Source organism: Protopterus annectens, chromosome 14.part0, assembly GCF_019279795.1.
Source record: "Protopterus annectens isolate FY-2018-M chromosome 14.part0, PAN1.0, whole genome shotgun sequence".
NCBI classification, from domain to species: Eukaryota; Metazoa; Chordata; order Ceratodontiformes; family Protopteridae; genus Protopterus; species Protopterus annectens.
Window position 1 is genome coordinate 41,683,360 of NC_056748.1, and position 20,534 is coordinate 41,703,893.

The window sequence follows — 20,534 nt, forward strand, 5'->3', positions numbered from 1 at the left end:
TATATATATATATATATATATATATATATATATATATATACACACACACAATATATATATATATATATATATATATATATATATATATATATATAAATCACATTGTGAGGATCAAGTGTTCAATAATCCATTCTATGCACACGTAAAATTTTAAACAATTTGACTGTATTCTATGGGGAGGTGGTATAAACTAGCTGCAAGCCTTCCTTACGCATCTGCAAACTACCAATTTATGGTACAGTGAAACAGGATGCGACCTGTATTGACTTCCTAAACTTAAAGACATCTACTGGTGAGATGCACACTGGTTTGTATAGAAAAGATTGTTGGAAGAACAGTATACTGATGTCTAGTATGCACCCTAGGCATACCCATATGAATATTCTTAAAGGACAGTTCCTCAGGACTTAGACTCCATACTAAGGGAGAGGATTATGTGCAAGCCACTGAAGCTATGGGGGAGAATTTTACACAGGATGCAAACACCATGAGGTGGACTGTATGCAGAGACGAGTAATGGAATTAAGACAAGGGAAAGGAAAGCCCATTTTAGAACATGAGAAAACCGATCAATGTGGGGTGAAAAAGGAGCTCAGGATGGGTCCTCACATCCTTCATATCATTCAAATATCTGTAATGTGGTAAGAAATAATTGGAAAATATTTGCATCTGATGAGGAACTTAAAGGGACTGTAGGAGAGGTACCTTATTTTGCCTTTAGGATAAATTGTAACTTGAAGCAGCTCCTGTGTGATGAGGTAAATAGTTATACCCCTGTGACATCACAAAGGAAAGGCACTCGCCCATTCAAAGATGTACCAGCTTACCCTGGTACACAAACAAGTTAAGGAAAACAATTTGCTCTCCTATATGTTTGGTCTTTTTCCTGGCTTTTTGGCACTCAGTATTTCAATAGGGAACCAATGTCTACATTTCATGATACATTCAATACTGTGTGTTTTGAGTGTGTGCAGCTACACACACTACTGTTAGTGACTTTTTTTGGCAATTTCCAAAACTCAACCCAACAATTTTCTGTAAAACCAGAAAGTACCAAATCATTACATCATTGCCCCATAATGCTTTTACTAAGATAACTTAGCACTACCATTTAAAAAAACATACCTTCTGCATTAGTTGCACTCACTAGGTGAGATTATATATAGATAAATGTTATAGCTCAAAGTATGGAAAGCACATCATTTTTAGTGTTTAAGTGCATGCAGCAAATGAATGTTTGAAATTCTTACAGTTGGTGTGTAAGGGGATGTTTTACCATTTTGAAGGTTTGGTGGTGTGTGTTATGCATACCTTTGTCGTGTCTCATAACTTTAGTAATGTTTAGGGCAGAATCTTTCACTTGATAAGGACAGCCACACAGGATTTGATAAAGTTGAGTGGGTGCTACAATAGAAGTGTTTCCAGGTGTCAGGCAGCTACAGCTTCGACTCATTTGTACACAGAGCCTTTCCTCCCCATGCATACTGCACATTTGCATAATTTACTTCATTTGAAATGTACATCCCCTTTAACCATGTAAAACCTTTACTAACTGTACCTTTTAACACCAGAGTGCTACTGTTGTAATGTGCATGCACACATGGAGCTTTTCTCCCCAGCATGCACACATGGAGCTTTTCTCCCCAGCACTCTGTTGAAAAGGGACAATTGCATGAATATCCTATTTAGCCAGCATGAATGAATATATGAAGATGGAAAATACAAGAGACTAAACTGTATATTGAACCTTTATTAAATATTTTCCTACATGGAGGATTTTGAGATTATTAAATCACATTGATTTAATTATGTTGGTCTGAGATCACTGACCAGAAAGTTATTTCTTAGATTTCCTAGTAATGCACAGCATACAAAGAACTACAACACAGATTGTAAAGTCAGCAACATTGTAACAAGTGCTAGTATTAATGTAAATATTCTGTAGTTCTGAGTTGTATTTTTCTTGTAGATCATTCTTGGAATCTTCAGTCATTTCCTCCACATAATTTCAGCAAAGCTTTTCCAATATATCCACCAATATCTCCCTAGAGGGGTGAAAAAACATTGATCATTCTTTTGAAGAAAGACAAAAGTGCACATTAAACAATCTGAACAGAAATGCTGTATAACAACCTAGATTTGGGTGGCAGTATGTAGTCAATGGAGATACAGCCAAGAGAAATATTTTCCAAGTGGCTATAGTCAAAACCACTAGTCACATCAAGTGATGTGCAACTAATTACCAAAATGCTGGGCTGGGTTATTCCTACAGAATCCAAAGCTGTGCTAATGCAACACATACTACGCTAGCAATGCTGTTCATAGCCATGACTACTGAAGACTGACTCAAGGCGATTACATTATGCATCTTCACGCTGTTATACCTGCATACTATACCCATAGTGATCAGTCAGTGTTCAGAGCAGTTAGTCTTCAGGGATTTCAGGTTTTTAGTCGGATAAGTGGAATTTTGGTCTACTGAAATAGACCCTCCCTCCCCATCAACAGATAAGGGATGCACAGACTATATTCAGTACACAAGGTTTATTACACAGTGGTAAGGTCTTTCATTCTTTACAATAGTCAGATTCTAGTCACTTAAATAGTTACTGGAACAGGTTTTGCATCAATACACATTTTCTGATCACCAAGTGTAAAAAGGTGTTTAGCACAGACTTCTGTAAACTTTATGCACATGATGGTGATAGTTGCAAGGAACAATTTCATGACTGACAAACAGGAGATTTATAAATTTTTTGTAAACATAGATATCTGTGCATGGATGTGGGGGCATACAGCTCTCAACTATCCCTGATAGTGCCTTAAATTTTGGTTGGTTGCTCAAAAAAGTATGTATTTGCGAGGCAAGTCAGAAAGGTTTGCAGTCACTAAATGACAGATTAGAGTTTAACAGCATTCAGACATATGCAAATGCAAAGCCTGTTCTTTTAACAACTTAAAGACCAACTGTCCTTGATTTTAGGGCTTCATCTCATTCTTAGCCTTCTCCTTGAGCCAAGAGATTGAGAGGTAATCGGGAGGGGTTATAGCTGATTGCACAATATTCCGACAGCAGTAAGTCGACATGATGCATTCCTGTGAGGAATTTTTATACTTTTATTCAATCACAATTCAATTTCTCAGGTATCCTGTCAGTCATACAAGTAGCTGCAATGGATAGTCTCATCTGAGTGCACACACAGGATTACAACATATCCCATGATATGGTAATGACAGCAGCAAAGCTGAAATGGGGGCCATTTATACATTTGAGCTCCGATGTAGGAAATACACAGCCATACAAGTCGAGTTGTGGGCACATCTGTGTGCACACATGTAAAAATGTGCAGGGGGTTGCATTGGTTTGCACACTGAATAGTTCTAACAGTAAGCCAAATTATGCAAGGTCATTACTTATTCATTTGATCCAGATTAAAAAGCTGATGTACATACACCAACAGGGTGCAGGTTTTAAAATTAGTGGCCTACCAGCCAAAGATTTATTTTATGACAATCATACCAGGCTATAAAAAGAAATGAGTCTGTCTGGTATGGATTTTTTGGATGAAAGTGATTGCCACCATTTATTTCAAGGTGCAGAACTAGTGTACATTTATGATGGTGGCTGTAACCGGATAGGTATGGAGACTGCTTGAGGTCTGCAATCCTCCAGTGCAATATAATTACATGTTGCACAGTTATAATGCAGTTTCAGCAAATTCTGGCATGTTAAAAGGATAGTGAAAATGGCCAAACAGAATGAAAAAACAAGAAACGTTGTATATCTGGTGGGAAAGTGGGCACTAGGGAGTGTAGAGCAGGTCAACGTGCAATGGAGAGATGTGTTGTCCTTAGAATGAGATAAAAAACGTGTCCAAAAAAGTAAGTCAAAAAAACATACGCAAGCTGGAGAAACCACTTTATGCTGTGTTTTCATAAAGTGGTTTCTCCAGCTTGCGTATGGTTTTTTTGTCCTTGGAATGAGCCATGTAATGGTTATGGTCATTGATTTATTATAACCCCCATTCCAATTAGCCACACTTATTTCAGTTGCTTCCTGTAGACACCTTTGCTTTGACATCACCAGCCATCAGTTTCCCACATCTGCAAGCTTTTCAGAGTTGCCCAACCATTAAAAAAGGTATCTTAACCTGCTAACATGAGATTAATCAGTCCTTGTAATTATAAAAATACAAAACCATAAATTATACAATTAAAAGTTAAAATCAGTTTATAACCAGTCACTTTTTTGGTTATGGCACTCATTTGTTTACATTGTTAATTTACATACATTTTAAATACTGTAAACTGAACATTTTTATTATGAAATCATTTGCTAAATAGGATATTAAGATGCTCCACGTGGGTCAGTTCTTTACCTGGGAGTGTACTTAACAGTTGTACTTTGTAGGCTTAAAAGGCAGACCCAACGGGTACTCCAGTAAAGCTTTTAGCATGCAGATCAGTAGAGTATTAATAGCTCTGTAATTAGCATTTACATACTTGAATCATACTGTGAAGTGTTGTCCCATACTTCATTTTCATCGCTGCTTTAATGTCCTGCAAGTCAATTTCACTTCTAGAGACCATAACTCGAATCACTGTAGCTTCATTTGTACCTGAACCCTATTAGAGCAGAGAAAAATCAGTAAATACGGAGTAGTTTCCTACCATTTTCCTGTTTTAACGTTCAAATATCTACCCAAGAAAACAAGTGTGAACCTTCATAAATGTCTAATTCTTTTCCTGTCTGTATACAGCTATAACACACTGATAAGCCCACACCACCGGTGAAACATGTATGAAACCTGCTTCTCATGCACTGAATTCGACACTTCAGTAGGATTTAAGTTTCTTCTTTGCAGGATGCAAAAGTTAATTGTTGTCAAGATATGGTCAAGGTCCATTAGTAAACCCTATACACAAAGTGCAAATACATAGACTTGCAAAACAAAATAGATGCACAAAACTCTCCTTGTGGCAACGCATTAGAATAATTCATCTTAGATCACAAAATAGAAAGCTACAAGACCTTTTGGCATTCATACCATAATGCTTACCTTTAGTACTCAGACTTCCCTCCTGCATAGAGGAAAGCAGTTACCATGTTCCTTTTCCTGCTGATCATTGAAGTTGCACCAATTTTATCCTCCTGATCTTTTTGAAGAATCATTTCATCCTGCTGACCAAGGTAGACACATTCGTGAATCTTTCATAGCCACCGTTAGGCCACTTTGATTCTGTAACTTAGGAGAAGCAACATCCCACGGTACTAGAGGACAAAGGCACTATATAAAGCAGATGCCTCTTGTGCGACAAAGGCACTATATTGCAGACGCCTCTTGTGCGACAAAGGCACTATATAAAGCAGACATCTTGTGCAACAATGAAACCAAGGACCAATGTGAGTGAACAGATAAAATATTAAGTAGTGTATGTTGCAGCAGCACAGTAGTGTACTCTGTAGGAATAACCCAGCCCAGCATTTAGACAAGGATTAGTCACGTGTCACTTGATGCGACCAATTGTAATTCCATGGCTTTGATCACAGCCACTTGAAACTTTCTCTTGGCTGTATCTGCACTGAGCACATACCACCACCCAAACCTAGGTTACTATACAGCATTTGTTTAAATTGTTTAATGTGCACTTTGAGTGTCTTCAAATGAATGAAGAACGTTGTTTTCACCCCTCCAGGGAGATATTGGTGGACATTTCAATGCATTGTACCATCACTATAGAAAGTCCAATGATTCTTTGTGCAAACCTTGCTCTTTCCTGAAATCACCGAATATGGGTACCAGATCCCATCTACAAAATATGTAGATGCTCAAAGTGAAAAACCAGGATTGACTAATATAAAACAGCAAACCCATATAGCCCAATTCCATTTATACAATATTTATACTGCATTTCCTAAAAAAAGTTTCACATTTCTCTTGCTAAATGAAAGATGAGATGGACAAATGAAAATGCAACAGTCTCAAGGTTATTTGTTCAGATCTGAAACTTAAAATAGGAAAACTTTCACAAAAGTGAACACTAGTAATGCGGTACTTTATGGAGGTTTGTAAAATGTTCTCGTATCAAGTTACATAAGGAAACAATGGCCAATGAGGTTCTGTAGCCTTGTTATGGCTAGAATAATCCTTTTCATTCATATCCTCATGAATTGTTTAGCTTCTACCTCTTGACAGTCCCCACCAATCCTTAGACCCTAACCTTGCCCCTGCTACTAACACCAAACCTACACCTTACCTTTGAAAAATACTTTCCATAACACCACCATTATTCAGACAAAGTATATCAGAGTTTAGTAGTTTTGGTTAACAGATTGCAAAATAAAACTTCAATGTTCTGGATTTTTCCAGATGTTGATATATGAAACTTCAATGTTCTGGATTTTTCCAGATGTTATGAAATGCCAATGTTTTGATTCTTGGGCATTATAGATCTTTATATATTAGTCATTCAGAAGAGTGCAAAGTCATAAGCACTGACAGTTCTGAATGGTAGCTTTGCTGGCAGCTTTGTATGAGCTCAGTGCAGTGGGCTAAAGGGATTTGCCCTTACCCCATCAATATGCAATCGGAGTTGGTATATAGAATTAGCAGGGGATGTGGAAGGGGTGCAGGGGCTTGTCCCTCTGCAAAAACGTTTGTGCACTTTTTTTCAGATTTGCTCTAAAATGTGTGAAGATTTACTAGACAGTTCAATATTTCGATATGGTTACACACACCATAGGTTACTAGGCTATTGGCCCTAGGGCCTATACAAGCCTAGCCATAACAATTCCCTGGCTATTTCTTCCCAGAATATTTACTTCCCTGCTCCCCTGTCTAGCAGGGAGACGGACATGATCCCTGGGGTGAATTTCCCACCTCCCATTCAATCAAGGTTCCAGAGAGGCGCTCAGCTTGACATGTATGGGCAGTCTATTCCAGAGTATGAAGAGTCTCTGGGGCAGGAATCTATCCCTCCAGCAGGTTTTGTTCATTGTGATGACCAGGTTTAGATCCCTGGAATGTGTAGCTCTGAGGGATTGGGATTTCTTTAAGTGTAGCATGTCCAACAGCACTGGGTCTGACATGGCCTTATATGTTAAGCAGAGATAGCCTCAGAGTAGCGATATGACAGAGTATAGCTGGAGGTTTTTTTTTTTTGACAGTCAGCATAGGGCATCGGCTTTAGGCCTGTGATTCTTTTAGTGAGGTATTTCTGTGGCCTTTCCAGTTGTTGCAGATATCTTGTGAGATTCATGCCAAATGGGACAAGTCTCTTTTCTGGATGAAAAGCCTTTCGTGATGGTGTGCCACACAGGATTTCCTGACTGTTGTGGCTATGTGGATATCTAAGGCAAGTCCCTGTCCCAAAGTCCCTTACACTTTCGGTGTTTAGTGTACTGCCAGTTGTGGCAATTCATGGGTACATGGTTTTTCCCAAAAGGGATAACTATACATCTCTGCATTGAGCTTGAGCCCATGGCTCTGGAACCAAGCATCTGTTTCTGTAAGGCCCTTTTGTAGAATATCCACATCATTTGGGAATTCAATAATGGCTCCCAGTTTGCAGTCATCTGCAAACTTTGTTAGCCAGAGTCCCTTAGTGCTGACCTGTACTTCACAGTAGAAGACTCCAAACAAGAGCAGTCCCAGGACTGAACCCAGAGGTCACTTGTCTGGAGCTGGAATTTGAGTCTGCTACTTTTAGTGTGGATTCTGTCAGTAAGCCAGTTAGGAAACCCATCAAGTGACGTAGGGATTAATGCCCAGCTTAGTAAGTTTGTTTCCAGAATGGGGGATGGTGTTGAAGGTCTTGGTGAGTTCCAGATAGGCTGTGTGGACTTTCCTTACCCTTGTCCATGGCTCAAGAGACTGATTCGTAGTAGCCAATCAGGTTGAGGATACAATATCGGCCCTTTACGAAACCAAACTTGGGGGAGGGGGTCCAGTGTTTGAAGGTTGCCAATGTCTGTTTATAAGTTCCATGATAATGCATTCCATGGCTTTGCAGATCAGGCTCAGACTGATGGGACGATGGTTTCCAGGATTCAAGGTGGCTCCCCCTTGCGGCATGGGATAACTGTAGCTGTGTGCCACATTGGGCACGAAGCCTGAGGTGAGCCAATGATTAAACATGACACTTGGGTGAGGTGCCAGTTCATTTTGTAGGTCATGAAGTACACAGCCCGGGATGTCATCTGGTCCCATGGATTGTGTATTCTTAGCTTTGGAGTGTACTTTTACCTGAGTGGCTGTGATTACTGGAATTTGGCAATCTTTTGGTATTAAGATGGGCCCTTTAGAGAGTGAGGGGGTGAAGTTGGCACTGAATCAGTCTGCCAGGATATTGGCAATATCCTTAGGATCAGTATATTTAAGGTCATTCTGTTGTAGCTCAGAGGATATCAGAGCATTGCCCTTTAGATTCTTGACATAACTATAGAATGCCTTGTAGCCGTCTTTGGAATCTGTTAATTTTATTTTCATAACTAGCTTTGGAGGATTTTTATAAGGGATCTCAGCTTCTTATGGATGCTGGTAAGGGAGGTTTTTTACATCCTGGAATTTTCTTTTCTGCAACAGTTTCTTCCTTCTGTTGTATAGTTTATGGCAGGGGACCACCAAAAAGGGTTCCTTTTTTGGAGGAGACTTGTCTTGGTTTCATTTGGAATGGCATGATTCATGCATGAGTGGATGTGCGTGTACAGTGCCTTAATGTAAGATTCAATGCATGGGTGTCATGACGTTTGTCACTTTAGCATGAAGTTGGCTTTGGAGAATTTTTTTTATGGAAGTTTCCCTACTGGGTGATGGAGGTGGGATGTTGACAAAGTGTGATTAAGCTTACAGTCCGACCTAACCAACGAGGGGGTAACCACTGGTGTGGTGCATTGATCTCCCATGTTGGTAATGACCAGGTCTAGGATATTTGAGCCCCTGGTGGGACTATGGATTAGTTGATCCAGGGTGTTGGAGTTTATGAATTCCAAGAACCATTGGGCCAATGTGTTGGTACCAGACTAGTTTTCACAATTAAAGGCAGGGTAGTTGAAATCACCCAGTATTGGGGTGTTTGGTTGCATCTTAATATTTTTCAGTATGTTTAGAAAGGTGTACTGAGAATCTTGGGGCATGGTGGGGGATCTGTAACAAGCTACAGTTTGGATTGTAGTCTTACCTAGGGTTAGTTGCACCTGTAGAATTTCAGATGCATTGTGTTGGGCAACTAGCCTGGAGGTGTGAATATCTTTGGTAAATATGGACACTCTGCCTTTAGTGCTTCGGTCCTGGTTTGGTGGCCAAAAAGTGTGGCAAGAGTTGTAGCCCGGTATTGCAGGGGTACTCTCTCGAGCCAGGTCTCAGTTACTGCACAGATATCCATGCTCTCCATTTTTAGGAGTGTCTCAAGAGTGCATTTTAGGTTTTGACTTCTAGCATTGAGTAGCATTACCTTCAGATTTTGCATGCTTGTATCTTATGGTGGTGTTTTTGTCCTTTGAGCCTTGCCTAAAAAAGGCACTATAGGGGTGGCAAGAGCCTTGGCCAGTAACGTGAATCCAGGGGCAAGAGGTGCAGACCATCTCTGGCAAAGCGTCGTGGTTTGTCAATCATGTCATCCCAGGCAGACTGATACTGGATCTCCTTTGAACACCAGAAACTTAGCCAATTGAAGTCAATCATTTTGTCCTTGTACTTTGGTATCATGGGCGAAGGCAGGATGCTACTCAGGGCTAGGGTCATACCTGCCTGGGCCACATGATCAGTGCACTTCCATGTCTATTCATGTAGTCCAGGGAAGGTACGTCTCAGTAATTCACTCCAACATGGACAATGACGAGTAGTGTTTGTACTTGTGACTTAAGCACATCATGTGTTATATGGTGGATCCTGGCACCAGACAGGCAGCTGACAGTAATTTTCTCCTTGTTCAGCCTGGTGAGAGGGACATCAGTGTACCCAACTAGAGTCACTTATGACTCAGTGCTGTGTACGTGGTCTTGCCTTAGGGGCTGTTTGGTGGCACACTGGTGTTTTGAACTGTCACTTTGGTTGCGATGGTCCTTCTTGCTTGGGCAGGTTAATGTTAAGGGCCTCCGCATAAGTGGGTTTAGTGTTAATGTGTGTGGATGTTGGTGGCGTGAGTTTTGAAGGGCTATGTGTTGCTTGAGGTGTTGTGTGGGTGTTAACTTTCTCCTCTCTACTGTCTAGCACAATCGTGGCTGGAGAGAGTTTTGCTTCCAGTTCGGCTATGCAAGTACATCTCACAGGTTGTAGTGTTGGGTGGTAGGAGGAGAGGGTTGTCTGTGTACATAAGACAATTGCTGCATTGCCCCAGTATGCCCAGATTCACCAGGTAGACAGGAAAAATCACCGGAAGCTGACCCTTGGACATGCCTGGTTCGGCGTTTCTTTTGTAAAGTACAAGAGCCGTTTTCCCATACCTTGGCAAAGTACTTTGCAATTATAGGCTGTTAAGTGCCTACGATTAATTTCTCTTTATTAACAAGGAAAATTGAGTGCTTGTATCAGTTTAAGGCTTCCTAGTGCTTTCCAGCATGTTTTAGTGCAAGTGCTAGTCATAGGGATTCAGATTTTAGTGTTGCTTGAGAAACCAGCTAGTTCCAAGGGAAAATTTGAAGAGCACACTTTCTGGCACCAGGAATAGTTTAGTGCACTAGCAGATGTAAGGGGAAAAAAAATTTCAGAGCACCGCTCAAAAGCTTACACAAAATCCTGGATAAAGCAACTGGCCTACACTAGTTCAAGGAAAGGTAGTAAACTTTTTTTGTAGAAAGTGAAGGCAGAAAGTGAGAATTCAATATGCAGAAGCTAATGGGGTGGGCCTTTGCCAAGTTCTCTTCTCACTATCAGTACAATGAGCTGATGTAATGCGACAGGGGGGACTGTCCAGTATCAACTTTACACTGGAGACAGGCAACTCAAAGCCACCAAGATAAAACAGTTGTACAGATTAAACATATTAAATCAAAAGTGCAGACGATAATGGAGAATAAACTTGCACACACCATAGATGTTGGTATGCAGTTTGTGTATATACATAATGCAACTGAATGTCACAATACCCCCAGTGACGTGCTGTGCAAATCAAACACTTTTCCGACCTGAATCCACCTCCTTGTACCAGTTCTCTGACCTGAATCCACCTCCTTGTACCAGTTCTGAGAACACTGCTGTAGTGTACCTTGGCACTGGAGTTCCATTTCAAGCCATGGAAACCTAGTATGACCATGTAGTGATCCCTTCAGGTACAGCTTTTCCTCTGACCAGTGTGTGCTTTTGTTGGTGCAGCTATGCCAGATAATTTACAGTTCCTGACCAGACAGCATCCAGATTTCCATACATCCAAGGCATATTTATTACAGCACTACTGCCCCCTGGCCAGTGCCCTGCTGTCTGTACCATCACACCATGATTAACGCATCTGTTCCATTACTAGTGTCAGGCTGCTAGTGCACAGGAAATGTCTGTTGTGTACCATAACGGAGGGTGGGTACCAATTGGTACTCAAACTGAGGGTGGGTATGAACTTTTACTCAAAATTATCTACATCTCTTATCTATACTTATGTAATGCCCTGACAGCTTCTGATTTTTACCACAAACAAATCGCTATATTTATAGCCAGATAGAATATTTAAGCAACTCCTACATATAGGAGTATACCCTTACTTCAATGTGGGAATGTAGGATGCAAGTGTATAAAGTCAGTGGTACTTGGACTTGTTGAAACAAAACTGATAACAGGCAGTGTAGATTAGTACTACATCTTGAGTCATGTATATATGGGTTGGAAAAGGATGATTCAACTAGCAGCCCAATGCCAATGTCAGATACACAGACTGCAAAACAGTAACTTGCCTGAATCATCTTCTCAAACCCTGACCTTAACACAGTCCTTAAGTGTAACCTTAAAACCTGTCTTAAGAGTCATCCCAATACCTGTCCCCACCTAATCCCAAACACCACCTCCTAACCCTGAAACTCTCCATGGTAACCACTAATCCTAACACACCCTACGTAATGCTGCTTCAATCGCTTAAGTGGACAGCAACAGTTTGGTGCTCACCACTGCTTGAGCCACAAGTGGTGTCTGCTACTGCACATCCTAATGCCACAATTGATATTACACTACAAAAATACAGGATGAAAGCCCTTTTGAACCAAGGCATCCCTGCAATATTACATATACAAACTCCAGCACTGCTGAATCTAGACAATAAGGGGGAAAATTCCCCTTTTTCGCCAGTGGATAAATCGCCAACTACAGCCCCAGACTTGATTAGTGATGCAAGTGTCTGAGGTGATGGCAAGAAGGGAAGACATACATCTAGGAGATCTCCTGTGGAAATGTGTAGTCTACAGAGGCAAGATGTCCCTGGGTGCAGACAGGCAAAAGCAAGGGGGGTACAACTGCATGTGGCATGTATAAATTGCCTGCTAGAAGTAGTCAATGGCACAACTCCCCCAAACACCCAGAGTTTGCATGGTCCACAGCATAGCCTACCCCTGCAGTGTTCCTTTGACTTTTGTTTATGAGGCCAAGCTTTACACTGCTGCATTTTTTCTATTTAATTTTATTTTATCAAAATCTCATACAATGACCCCCAGATTTACCCATTAGTTGTTTGGCCACCTGCTTCGCCCTCGTGACCAAACCACACCAACCGTGGGTAAATCCAGCATTACCCACACCCACGCGTGTGTTATTGCTAGATTACTTAATTGGTAAAATAGGTTATATCCTAATCGGAGAATGAACACACAAGCAGGGTGTTATTATACAAGCAAGCAATGCCCACTGAAAACAAGTCTGCAGCTTCACAGCTGCACATTAAGCTGCCATGAAACTGACAAAGCAAATGACAGGCTTCTACACTTGCTTAACTGTCTTGCTGCTTACCTAGCATAAAATTAAAAGGAAAACATGTATATGTGAGCACGCTTGCATGTGACAGCGTATGCATGAGAGAGGATGAGACACCGTTGACCAAAACAGGCAATCGGTATGAATTCATTAAGCTAATTTATGAAGCTCTGGTATTGACAAATTCTCAATGATTTAAATCAATAAACGGCACCGAGCAGTAAAACGGACAAGCAAGGTGGGATGCAAAGAATTTTTTTTATTTCTTCAATTTGTTCCTACGAAGTGGCTTGTGTGTGCCTCAATCTCGGCAAGTGCACACCTGCACATTATTCAGTGATGTTACCCTCAATAGATTCATCAAAAGAAAAATCACATTTTATGAGGAACAGACTAAAAATAGGAGGTAAAAATCTGAACATTCTGTGAAGGTCTGGACAGTTGAGCTATTTTTCTATGCCTGTGTGAGTGTCTGCACTTCTGAATGCAATGCAAGATCACCCAACAAGTAAACCAACCGCCAAAAAAGTCAAGTAAAATGCAACACAATGGCAGCAGGATACACAGCACTCATAAAACATCCACCGAAGATGGTAGAAATGTTCAGACACTAATGTTTGCAAGTCTGTAAGCGCTTTCAGACATTGGCTTCATCAGACCGTAATCATAATGGTCTGATGATTCCAGTGTCTGTTTGGTGAAAGCACTTATCGACTTGCAAATATATTTTTAGTGTCTGAACGTTTCTACCATCTTCGGTGGATGTTGAGTGCCGTGTATCCTGCTGCCATTGTGTATCGCACTTCTGAATGTGTTTTATGCATGTGGTGTGTACACATATATGGAGACATTAAATACGCAACATTATGTCTGTAAAATAGTTATAACTATTACGTATACTAAAGCAAGTCTGAAACATTAGGAGGAGGAACTATTTTACATCAAAAGTAAAATGTAGTAAACGTTACAAATTATTTAACAAATAGCCCATTCTAAGTGCAATAATGTTGACTGGGTGAGTTATTGGAGAAAATGGATTCAGGCCTCAGAACACCCCCAGGCATACGTTATGTCCACATTACCACACACCGTATGTGACACTGATTACATGTATGGTGATGCAGAGTATTGTGCAATCATATAGTTATTACTGTGTAGTCCCACCTCCTACTGTGGTACCCCACTACCCTGTACTGTAAGATTTTCTTCCCATATTGGCTAACCTAAAGTACAGCATAACAGTTTTGTCTATACTAATCACTGAACACCAGATAAATGATTCTAACTGAAAAATATATGCTCAGTTGACACTGGAACAAGTGTTTTATAACAAAACTGGAAAAAGTAACCAAAATATACAAGCACACAAAAGCAGAAATAAAAAAATAAAACCATTAAAACATAAGTAAAACAAAAAGATGTAAAGGTGAAAGGTAGAGTCACAGTCAATGGGATTATATAAAGACATTTTTACTTTGGTACATTTATGCACTCTGGTGACTGAATCTGTCTAGAGCCCACTTACTATGCAGACCTGGGTGCCTGTGTGCAGAGATAGGACCATGACTTACAGCACTGAATGCAATTAATAAATGCAGAGCAGCTACTGTATGGGGTAGCTCACTGCAGTTTATAAGCTGCTGCTACACAAACAGTATATGCTACAACACAGCCCTAACACAACCACAATCTATAACTACACATTGTGTGTTTGTTAATTTTGATAGCCTAGTATGAACCTATAAGCTGAATAAGGTATCTGCCCTCCTTGATTTGAGTATACCCTCCAGCAAGTTCTATTTATTTCTGTGCTGAGGTTCAAGTTTTACTGAGGTGGAGCATGTCCATTAATTCTCATATGGCATCTGTTTGAGACCCTTGATCCTCTTGGTGAGATACTTTTGGGGTCTTTCTAATTGCTGCAGGCATCGGTTTCTGCCTATGTGGTAATTTGAGGGCACATTGTTTTGCCAAAGGGTATGACTATACATTTTGGCATTTAGGTTGATTATGGCACCCACCTCCAAGAGTGGTCCCAGGACAGAAGGCTCCAGCAAGACATAGGGGTTTATATTTAAGCTGGATAGCTTTTCTATGATGCCAGAAGATAGGCTGTGTGGACGGCTATCCTGTAGTGAGGCTGAGATTGTATAGCTGTTTTATTTGAGGGATTAGTGATGCAACCTGGGACGCCATCTGGTCCCATGGAAGCAGTGTTGCACTGAACCTGTCTGCCAGGTTCAGTGTATTTGTCGCTTAGAATCAACTCAGAACAAGTCTGGGAGTTGCATCCCAGGTTTCTAACATAACTGAAAAAAGCCTTATGATTGTCTTTGGTGTCCTGTGCAATTTTTCTCTCTAAGCTGGCCTTTTGCTAGTACTGATCAGAGATGCCTTCCCTATTAGGGATTTTGCTCTATCATGTAGTAGCTTCCTCCTTCTGCTGTACAGTTTATTTATTCAGGCTGGCAGTAAGCCAAACCTCAACACATCAGGCAGACGCAAGTCATGGAGCCAGTCTCGCATGGGGAGCAGGTCCATTACAGGATGGCAACTTGGATAACTGCCATTTAACCTATTGATACATCTCCAATAAACACAAGAGCAATAAAAAAAAAACAAATGCAAGTTAGAATATGCAAGCTCCACATAAAATGCACATTATCTGTGAACCAAAGAACACAGCAACATTAACTATTGTGTCACTGTACTGCTCCAGATTAGGTACACGGGACATAAAACCGATGAAATAACACTACTTTTTAATCCTATAGATAAAACAATGGAGACAAGACAGCAGTGGCAGTCCTTAGTATATTTGGATACAGGGAAAAATACACAAATCAGACAGATTACATTTACATGTTGAAATCAGGCACTATTTTGAGAAATTCTTCTCAGGTAAGACTGTGTAGTTTGAGAAAACTGAACATAAGCTTGAAGTCATTAGAAAAGATTTTGGACCTTGTAAGAGGGATCATGCTCAAAATATAGAGCAAATGATTTTTGAGAAGTGCAAGGGTTGCAACCATTTTAAATGTTGGGAATCACTAGACAGAGTCCCAAAATATGAAAACTGAATGGTCAAAAAAGTGTAAATATACCAGGCCCAGGATTGTAATTTCTTGGCATATTCCTTTTTTTCCAAGGTATGGTGATCTCACAGTTGGTATACGAAACTTTGGAGGTGCAGAGGGCTTGCCCCCTGCAAAATTGTTCAAAGGAGAGGAGAGATCTGAAGATGAAGAGCGTACCTCTTTCTCCAGCACATTAGCACACTCAGCATTTTTAAGTGCAGACATTTCAAAAGAGCCATGTTGAAGACCATCTTCAAATTTCAGGAAGGTGCGAAGTAGGTTTATTGTTTATCAGGTTGGTTATTTTCAGATTTACCTCAGGAGAGCAATACAAGTTTAACACTAAGTAAAATACAAAGATAAAACCTAAGGACAAAATGTATACAAAAACTACAGCAGACTGTATAAGATGGTGGACAAGACTAAGGGCAGGCAGTAACCAGAACAGCAAGCTAGCAATGAGTTTACTTCAAGTACTGACCATAGGTTTCTTTATTCAATAAACATGCAAGTCCAGTATTCATAATGTCTGAACACACATTTTAAGAGAGTCATTGGAAGACCAATTAGATGCAATACAGGCAGCCACACAGTTTACATGTGGACATGAAGTCACCAAACCCAGGATTACATGATAATGCTTGCTAAAATGTTTTACAAACTAGTACATGTAGGGGACAAAGGATACCACTATATGCTTGACTAAACTCCAATAGATAACCCACCAAGCTCCAATGGCCTAAACCTCTGGTTCATACAGAAAAGAAGCAAACATTCTCTACCCTCTCAATACACATGACCTCTGCCCTTCTCAAAACATCCTTTCCTACAACAGGAGAGATTACTTTATCAAACTAATGTCCAAGAAGCAGGAGAGTCCACAGGATTTTTTGCAGGGGGTGCAAACCCAGAGCTTCCCCACACACATACAGCCATCCCACTGTCCCATTACTTGGCTATTTCTCCCCAGTTGCCAAAAACGCTTAAATTCTCAGTGTGCATACTGTTTTATGCTTTACTTCTATAATGAGTACAGATATTTGGATTTAAATATACAACTTTCAAATTGTATAGTGCAAACATGGAGACCTTTGCTAAACAAAGCAGTAGTCTTCCAATGAAGAGACTTGGCATTAAAATGTCTCTGCCTTTGAAACTCACATTCACTGAAACAGCACTGAAACCCACAAAGAAAATGCATCTGGCCAGTGGTGAGTTAAGTTTACCTTTGTGCTGTTTTCAAACTGAGGCACCTTACACACACTTAGGACCATGCAAAAGTTATTTGATTCACCTTCCTGATTGAATTATTCCCATAATATAGCACCACTTGTTAGAGCAAGTTAAATTTATAGTTTTGAACATTCCAGTAAGCAATGAAATAACTAAAAACTTCCCAATTCAGAACATTCCAACCATAAAAGGCCACTCAAACATCGGTCATTACAATCCACCAATATCAGTCAATATGCATAACTTGCAGACGTCAGTCATCTGAATAATTCCACATCAAGAGATCTGAAACTAATGGAGTGTTTCTCAAACATATTTCAGTGTCTCATCTACAACTTCAGTGCCTGCTGCCCTTGAATTGCCTAAGTTACATTAAAGAAATGGTAAACTGGTATATCGCAATAGAAAATAGGTGGCAAGCTGAAACAGGTTCATAGCTGCTAGACGTTTCATCCAAAGGAGGACACTCAGGACTGCAGCACCCCACCCCATTAAAATACAAATCTACATGCGGTGGGAGTAGACCCTACAGCTATCTACATCAAGATGCAGGTATGCTACCAGTTAAGCTACTAACACTGCTTTAAAATTCTATACCACAATAGTCATACCATTTGCTAAACAGCTGCACATTTTAAGCAGACTTGGCATGAGCAGCAGTAAACTTCTCTTCCCTTGAAGCTCAATTCTTTGAAAATGCACTTTAAAATAAATTCCACCTGCTAACTAGGGCATTTCACTCACACTCATCAACCTCTTAGTGCAAGAAATGTGGACAAAGCCTAAAATAAATGGGGACAGACTAAAAATATTGCTTTCATGAACTTAGAAAATTGCTAGAAAAGGATTTGTGTTAGTATGCATTTTTCTAAAGCATAACTCAAATGTCTGTCATTTATCAACTTCATTCCTTTTTAGGAGGAATATGGGGTAAAAAAATCTGGGCATTCTGCAAAACTGGACAGCTGAAGGGTATGCTAGCACAAGAAATCTGGACAAAGCCTGTTGACAGACACCCTCTCAGCACAATAAATCTGGACAACGCCTGTTAGGTTTGGGACAAAGGCCCAAAACTAGGGACACATTTAGAAAGTTGCTAGAACATAATCCATTTTCTGAAGAATATGAAGCCTGAAACTCAATTGCATGTCATTTAGCAACTTTAATCCTTAGCTAATCCCAAATCATTTTAGGTTTAGTCTGTTCCTCAAAAATTAAGGCAAACATCTGGACATTGTGAAAATCTGTCCAGTTGAGAGGTATGACACATGCATCCCCCTACCTCCTTAGAAAGTGGATAGAGCAAGTTTTGCATTAGTATGTATTTTCTGAAGGCTATGAAAATGCAAAGCTGAAATGTCTGCCATTTTGATTTGTCAGAATAGAGAAAAACTGAACAAGTCAAAAATCTGGATAATTGCAAAGTATGACTAGTCAAAAATCTGGATAATTGCAAGGTATGAACCCCCCTCCTTACACACCTCCATCTTACATGCACCCCTACCTGCTTCACACCCACCCCTACCTTTACCTACTTCTTACATACACCCCTACCTATTTCTTGCACACCTCTTAAACACTTCACACATGTACACACCCATCACTTGTACATTTGTCTGCAGCCCACGTCTTCTGGAATTCAAATTCCACACGGGAAGACAAAGAAACCATCAGTTGTACAGATGCAGTCAAATTGCAAATGGTTGCGTCTGTGCAACTGGACAAAGGGAGTGCTTAAAGAATGCCCTTAAACTATTTTTAAAAATTAAAATGCATGCATTTCATCTCCCAGACAGCATTTTCCAGGGGGCTCCAAGTGCACCCCCTTGCGCCTGCCTGTGGGTGCCCTTGCCAAAAAACAAAATCAGTGCTCCCAGCACTTGAGAAACTCCATGGAAAAAAAATTGCCTTAAACTCAAATCTTCAAAGCCTACCATTTCATAACTAGCATAGATAAACTCCAGCACTGCAAAACACCTGGATCCTAACCATTGATATTCTGCTGGGAATTAAAGGACAACTCCCACAGCGATATTCTTAGACTTTATGAAGGATTTGATATGGTTTACCACCTGCAACTGTCTATTGAATAAGCAAATCCTCCAAATGGTTCAATGCCAGTTCCTCTGTGCACTATCAAAACAGGTCCCCTACCATCTGCCAAAGCAGTGGCACCCCTCCTCAAAGGGGATCTTCAGAACTCTAACGTCAGCACTACATCTCCATTAGGAAACTCCCAACTCCACATATTTTATGCTTACAAGTCATTTGAGAAACACCCATCAAATACTCAAACAGCAACTGTTGCATCTCCAGACTGGACAAGTTTCAGGAAGTTAATTCTATATCCAAAGAAAACTCCTACATTACCGCATCATCCCCTAGAAAATCCCACCTCCAAATACCTAATCTGCCTAGATGAAACCCCAAACTTCGTTGCACAATGGTAAAACTACAATTACTTTTAACATTGAAAATCTCTATTTCCTGACAAGATAAGTCAAACGCCATTACAAAATGCCCTAATCTTCTAGCTACAGCCTCTAAGAAAAAATATTGCCTCAATGTAAATTCCTCCAACATGACCTGCCACTTCACCTGTGCCCCTAAAAGGTGACATCTAAGCCAGTCCTCAACAAGGACAACTGGGTCCCTATCTAAGATAGGATCTCCTTCCAGGGTCTCCTCTACAAATATCCTACCAAAAATACTTCCCATACTATCCAGGCAGATAAGACTAAGGGATATAAACCTCAGATACCATTTCGTGTCCCCTCCCTGCAAGCCACCCTATTTTACAACAAAATGTAACTCTGGCAAACTATCCCCATGTTGGTAAGAGCTCTACCTACAAGTCCATTATTCAAAAGGAAGCTCATAGCACCTTCCAAAAAGCCATGTGCCTCTGCTTCAATACTGGCATAAGGTAAGATTTTCCTACAAATCAGCCCAGCATATTTTTTTTTTTTTTTTTTTTTTTTTTAACTAGATTCATACTAGTTTTTCCCCAGAGATTAGTTGTACTACATCTCTTACCCCATTTTACTGTCTCCCCTTCATCCTACCATCCTCTCTTGGCCCCTCCCACAAGTGTACCTGCATCTTAAAGTTTCCTCTGTGTTGAGCTATTAAATCCCACCACTACTTGCACGGTCAAAATCAAAGCGAACCCTTTTGAGCCTTGCATGTCATTAAATTTCAATATTTTCTATTTCTACCCATGCAACAGCCATTGATTACAATGAAAAATGTGTAGTATTGCAATGACATGTTTTATTATATCCACTGCTCATTTTGTCATTTTATACCCTTAAATGGGTCCGTTAATTTTAGTCAG

The 20,534-nt window shown here is 40.3% G+C and overlaps 1 protein-coding gene across 1 annotated transcript in view; it reads right to left on the bottom strand.

Moving 5' to 3' along the window:
• Nucleotides 1-1,735: 1,735 nt before the first annotated feature.
• LOC122788854 (annexin A5-like) overlaps nt 1,736-20,534 on the bottom strand; it is a 263,864-nt gene continuing 245,065 nt past the window's right edge. The window contains exons 12-13 of the mRNA XM_044055750.1: nt 4,504-4,626; nt 1,736-2,045 (exon numbers count right to left, since the gene is read on the bottom strand). Of these exons, the coding sequence (XP_043911685.1) occupies nt 1,986-2,045; nt 4,504-4,626 (183 nt within the window). The 3' untranslated portion in view covers nt 1,736-1,985. The remainder of the gene's footprint in view (nt 2,046-4,503; nt 4,627-20,534) is intronic.